At 37.0% G+C, this 6,094-nt stretch overlaps 1 protein-coding gene across 1 annotated transcript in view; it reads right to left on the reverse strand.

Annotated features, from left to right (window-relative positions):
- The window catches only part of LOC103370270 (NACHT, LRR and PYD domains-containing protein 12-like), a 13,802-nt gene extending 11,398 nt beyond the window's left edge, over positions 1-2,404 (reverse strand). Inside the window, exons 1-8 of the mRNA XM_008299257.1 lie at positions 2,311-2,404; positions 1,575-1,691; positions 1,365-1,475; positions 1,155-1,265; positions 945-1,055; positions 630-708; positions 319-523; positions 6-194 (exon numbers count right to left, since the gene is read on the reverse strand). Coding sequence (XP_008297479.1) covers positions 6-194; positions 319-523; positions 630-708; positions 945-1,055; positions 1,155-1,265; positions 1,365-1,475; positions 1,575-1,691; positions 2,311-2,390 — 1,003 coding nt within the window. The 5' untranslated portion in view covers positions 2,391-2,404. The remainder of the gene's footprint in view (positions 1-5; positions 195-318; positions 524-629; positions 709-944; positions 1,056-1,154; positions 1,266-1,364; positions 1,476-1,574; positions 1,692-2,310) is intronic.
- Between the last annotated feature and the right edge of the window lie 3,690 nt (positions 2,405-6,094).

Genomic DNA, 6,094 nt, shown 5'->3' on the forward strand with positions numbered 1-6,094 from the left:
CCTGGATGCTGCTTCAATCTGTCTGACCTCATGTTCATCATTGACCTCTGCAGTCCCTCCCTCTGTGATGTGCAGCTCTGTGTAGATCTCATTCAGAGAGGTTGACTGTTCTGCTTTAGCGATGCCCTCAAACACACACTGGAACTTCTGCTTTAAAACTGATTTCAGTTTAAGCTGGCATAGAGCATGGGACTCTGCATTAACCAAAAAAAAATAGTGAGTCGATACTTAAACAAATATGTCAACTGAAATTGTCTATTTGCTAAAAACAAACATCTCTGGCATTTTTGAATTGTAAATCTGTAAAAATCTTCTTACTGCTCTGCAGACAGTCAGCCAGCTCATCCTGCTTTATTCTCCTCAGGAAATGCAGTGCGATTTTCAGAAACGCCTCTCTGATGCTCCTCGTATGCTTTTCCTCATGGCTGTCCGTAACCTCTTTATCTGGACTCTCCGATTTTAAATCCCTCTGCATCCTCTTCAGCTCATTCTTCACAAAAAGGGAAATGTTCTCCTCAAGCACCTGGAAAATGATGACAGCTACATTTTAGTGTCGTGGAAAATGTGTTAAAAATAAGAAGTCTCGTGACTATGTTTGAAATTGTCCTTGTGGAATAACATAAATTTACCACAAACACGGGGTCCATGTTGGGTTCATGCTCCACAGCAAACTGACCACGACGAATCTCTGACATCTCCAGTTGTAGTCTGTGGAGGAAAACATACTTCAGCATTTTTAAAATACTTATTTGACAATGGTTGATCCTTGGAAAAGGCTGTGCCAGCACTTTTGAAAAACCAATAAAGAGAGGATACACTAAAAAGATGAGTGCGTCTGTGTGGACCTCAGCCATAATGCCATTATTAATACATGTCAGGGTTTTTCTGTTTTATTTACCTAAATCCTGGTGTTACTTACAGCATATAGCAGCATGTTAACAAACCTGGTTTCAGTGGAATGTTCTCCTTTAAAAACATAGTCCAGCTCTTTGGAGTTGTTGGTCTTGAAAGACACACAGCTGGGTACAGGAGAGTCTGGTCTCCAATCCTGGGCCCTGACAGAGACAGACCATGAAGAAGGGAGTTAAAATTCCTGCCTAAAAATGCTTCATTGACACTACCATAGCACATACGATAGTCCAATGTTTACTTACACTGTTTCAGGAGAATGCTCTCCTTTAAAAACATAGTCCAGCTCTTTGGAGTTGTTTGTCTTCAAGGACACAAAGCTGGATACAGGAGAGTCTGGTCTTCCCTCCCGGACCCTGATAGAGACAGACCATGAAGAAGGGAGTTAAAATTCCTGCCTAAAAATGCTTCGTTAACACCAACATAGCACATACGATAGTCAAATGTTGACTTACCCTGTTTCAGTAGAATGTTCCCCTTTAAAAACATATTCCAGCTCTTTGGAGTTGTTGGTTTTGAAGGACACACAGCTGGGTACAGGAGAGTCTGGTCTCCAATCCTGGGCCCTGATAGAGACAAACCATGAACAAGGGAGTTAAAATGCCTGCCTAAAAATGCTTCGTTAACACCAACATAGCACATATAATCGTCAAATGTTAACTTACCCTGTTTCAGGAGAATGCTCTCCTTTAAAAACATAGTCCAGCTCTTTGGAGTTGTTGGTCTTGAAGGACACACAGCTGGGTGCAGGAGAATCTGGCCTCTCCTGCTGCTGCTGTTGGCTGCAACACAACATAGAGTTTATAATCATAATAATGATATACTAATTTGACAGTGGTGAACATCCTGTTTTATCAGCTCAAAACAATTCACAAAACAAGAGCCAATGTTAAGAGTTCCATTTCACTAAAGTTTTAATGTGGTGTCCCACAGGGGTCCATACTTGGTCCTGTACTGTTTTAATGTATATCCTGACACTAAATTGCTCCAATGGATGGAAAAGTCTTTTGTACTTCAAACAACTCTGGTGGTGAGTATTCGAATACAATACTACAACACAATACTACAATAATGTAGCAATGAGTGCTGTGAAGATCAATATACAGATGAGTATCCTGGATGGTATGACCCCATTGCATGATGGTCTCTAGTGTCATACTGAACAGAAAATGCCGGAAATAGTCATGGCTCAGGATGAAAACTTCTGTTAAATTTTCTTGGCTGCTAACAAAAATACATTAAATAGAAACTACAGTCAAATCAACCAAAGCAACAGCAACGGTCAACTTTAGGAAATGACTAAAATGTCAAAACCTGTAAAACATGGACAACATCCATATGACTAGATATGAATATAAAAATGTTAAAGATTTGAAAATTAGGTAAAGATTCTCGTCTCACCTCTGAGATTTATTCAGACCGTCAAAAGGAGGGATTGTGAAGGGTGGGAATCCTTCATCTGTCCCCTCAAGAGGATCCATAGTGAAACTTCTGTCTTTACACAAAACACACCAAACATATTGTCAATTAGCTTTGTGAAGAAAGTAAAACAAACAAAAAACACGTCTTTCTTTGGTTCTTTTTGTTCTGAAAATGTTACAGATGTTGAATAAATATCAAAGGGCAGCGAGAGCTCATGCGCCGTTTGCATTTTCAAAATGTTCTTGGTGGAAACTTACCTGTTAAATTCACATCCACATATTAGCTGTCTGTATCTGTAGCAGAGAAACAGAAGATTTGCTTTAGAAAAATAAAATACAATGTTAAAAAAAATTAATAAAAACAAAAAAATAAAAATAATACTAAAATAAACATAACAATACTAAAATAATAAAAATAAAATTTCAAAAAATTAACTACTGTAAAATGTGATGTCTATACATGTGGACACGTGTTGCTTTGTTTTGTAGTTTGCCAACAGTGCCTGTCAACCTCTATGATCCAGGATGACTCATCATTTCTCTGTATGACTACTCTTCTTTTCTTTCTTTCTTTCTTTTTTGCTTTCTTTCTTTCTTCTTCTGTTCATGTCAATAATGTTTTAAACACGTTGACGTTTATGGGATCTTATCAAGTTGGGAGCAGAGACACTGGGATGATTCTGTAAACTGTCTCAGAGTTTATCTCTTCTTTATGAAGTGTCCCACGTTAACCAACACGAGCTGTCGACAGGACCCGGAAGTGCGCTGCGGTGCACCGTTACTGGAGCCTGTGATAAATTCTTATCGTAAAATAAAACCAACACTTGTACTTAATTTTAAAAAACCCGAAATACTTCTCTACATCGTGAAAAATAACAAGCGTGCAGCACATTAAGGAAATAAGTTAAGAAATCTAACAAACAAAAACATGTCACAGTACCTTTTTTTGGTTGTTGTTGATGAAAGCAGCTCCGTCACTCACAGCGAAGTGAAACTACTGCCACAAAAACGGGAATCTGAGGACAGACAAGACACAGAAATAACCTCTACCTCTCTGTCAGCTAAAGGAAACTGTCTTCTAAGAAATGATTCTCCACAGCGTCAGCGGCGCACCCACAAGCTCACCTGAACACCTGAACGCCTCACAGCTAGCGGCCCCTGAGCTTGTCTTGCAGGCCGAGAGCTAACTCTCTAACCAGGATAACGAACCCAATGCAGAAGCATTATGTCACCCCAAAGAGTGCTCACAGCTGTTAGAACGACGGCAGAAATCCTTGTGTGGGCTGAGGACCTGTTAAGTTGTGTGTATGAAGCAGAGTTTGGACGAAGGCTGTGCCTGAAGGCGGAGCTCAGGGCAGAAAAACGCCCAAATCTTAAAGCTGGAAGGAGCCTTTCATCAGCTACTGGGGAAGTTTCACTTTGACTTAGCAGAGAAAAGCAGGAGAGGGAAGGGTGAGAAAGGACTGCTGAGGAAATGACACAACTACAGCAATAAAACTGTTGTCATGTGATGACACTGACACGCATGATCAAATACAGGGTGTATAAATACAGCCGTCCTCAAATGTCCTCAACTAAAGAAAAGGCAAAATTCACAACAGTCACTCAAAAAACTAGAAACTGAGAAAAGTAATAATAAATAAAAATTTGCTAAATTATAATTTAGTGAAGTAAGACATCGCTTTTGAATTGTGGTTGAAATAACTAATTTTAAAAAATAAAAAAATCTGTCCCAGACAAGTTAGAGCACTTTGCTGATGAGCAGTGAAATCAGAACACCTGTCAACAGACTGAGAGTTACAGGAAACACCTGATGGCAGTGATCGGCTCAAAGGGTTGTTCAGCTAGATATTAGTTTACGGTCCGATCACGCTTGTTTGCTTGTTTTTTTGTTTTTAATATTTCTGTTGAACCACAATCCAAAAGCAACGTCATTATTTTCATAAAAAATTTATTCATTACTTTTTTCAATTTCAGCTTATTTCAGTGACTGAAGCTGCTTTTTTCCTTCTTTAACGGGAGGGTATGAATAAATCTGAGGATGACTGTATGTAGAAATACTTACCCTTGTTGTCACACGATCAGTGCAGAATCAGATTCTCTTCTTTGGTGTTGAAGTTTCTTCCAAACAGAACAAAGTCTCAGCTGGACTCACGTGTGACTGCATGAATGTTTCTGGGAACTGCTGAAGAGTTTGCCTTCAAGCATCTCTTCTAACAAGTTAATGAACTCAATATGTGTAATAGGTAACCGTTTGATCTGTTTCTCCAGCCTAGAAAACAAACAATATTCCCATATTTTAAAAAAACAAAACAATTTTCTTAGTTATGTTTGGAGAACTACTTTAAACTCCAGCACTCTGTTCTGCTTGGATCAGATATCTACCAATGTTTTTGTTTTCATCGTACAACTTGTCATTTCTGCTCAGTTATTGAATTTAAAACAAAAATAGCTTTCATTTCATTTTTCATTACATTTCTTTGTTTTGTATTATTGACATGCAGCTACATGTGGTTCAGAAAATATCACTCGTCGACATCTACGTCTGTTAATTTGTGCTCAAAGATAGAACTTTCCATAACGGCTTCATTTTTAAAATTTGTTTTCATATTTCAGCTCACTCATAATTAGAGATTATTTTATCTACTTGTCTAATATTGCAGATTCTGAATTAATCACATGATGAGAAACATCAGTGAAAAGTTCAGCTTTTTATCTTTAATAGTTTCTAACATGTTGTTCAAAGAGCCTCAAACTTCAAAGTGTGAGAACAAAACGGCTTAAAGAAAACACACACACACACACACACACACACGTAGAGTATTTGATATATCAATCTAAAATTTCACAGGTACCATTGTAAATTTTCACAGGTTAATATATATATATTTTTTAAAAGCTTCAAATAAATCAGAGACAGTGCAGCAGAAGGCCTCTGATGGTTTGAGATGGAATTTGGAATTTAACACTTATTCTTTAAACTGAGCTCATGTTTTAATATTGTGTCATAATTATACGTCACCAGATTATAATGATTTCAGAATTAGATCGACATTACTGCATCTTAGTCTTAGCCGAATGCTCAGAAGCTGCTCGACCGACAAAAACAACCCCAGAAAAACTAAAAAGATTCAAGCTCTTGTGAAATTGTTAACATTAGTGAAGAATAAAGTCCAAAAAGGTGCTTAACTTACACTCGGTAATTGTTTGCAGTCAGCAGCAGATAGAGACAAACAGGTAATGCACAAACCACTAAGTTACAGGCAGCAGAAATCTGGAAGTTTTACCCAATTTTTAATTTTATTTTTTGATTATTATTGTTAGTTTGGGCTTTTTTTTCTGTTTTTCCCCCACTGTGATTCTGTGATTAAAAAAAATAGTGAAATTCTGACAGCTTAACAAATTATTTACCAGTTTTCAGTCCTTAATATGCATCATTTTTCTTCCAAATACCACAAAATATCTGTAAAATAACAACATTATCCAGCTGATTTAAATACAGTAAAAATAATAATGTAATTTTAAAATCAAATGCTGTGAAAGAACAAATTACTGTTTCTAAAAATGCAGATTTTTTTAAAAGGTGGATGTTATTAACAGTTATCCCACAGTTAAAATATAGATTAATTATTTTCTCTTCCAAAAAAAGTAAACATTTTTATGGTGTACAGTGATGCTGTTTCTCTTCTTATCCTTGATGCCAAATATTTCATATCTTGAGATTTTTTTTTTTAACTGTATTTGTATCCATATCATTGTTCTTT

Source organism: Stegastes partitus, unplaced genomic scaffold (assembly GCF_000690725.1).
Source record: "Stegastes partitus isolate 25-593 unplaced genomic scaffold, Stegastes_partitus-1.0.2 Scaffold1396, whole genome shotgun sequence".
Taxonomy (NCBI): domain Eukaryota; kingdom Metazoa; phylum Chordata; class Actinopteri; family Pomacentridae; genus Stegastes; species Stegastes partitus.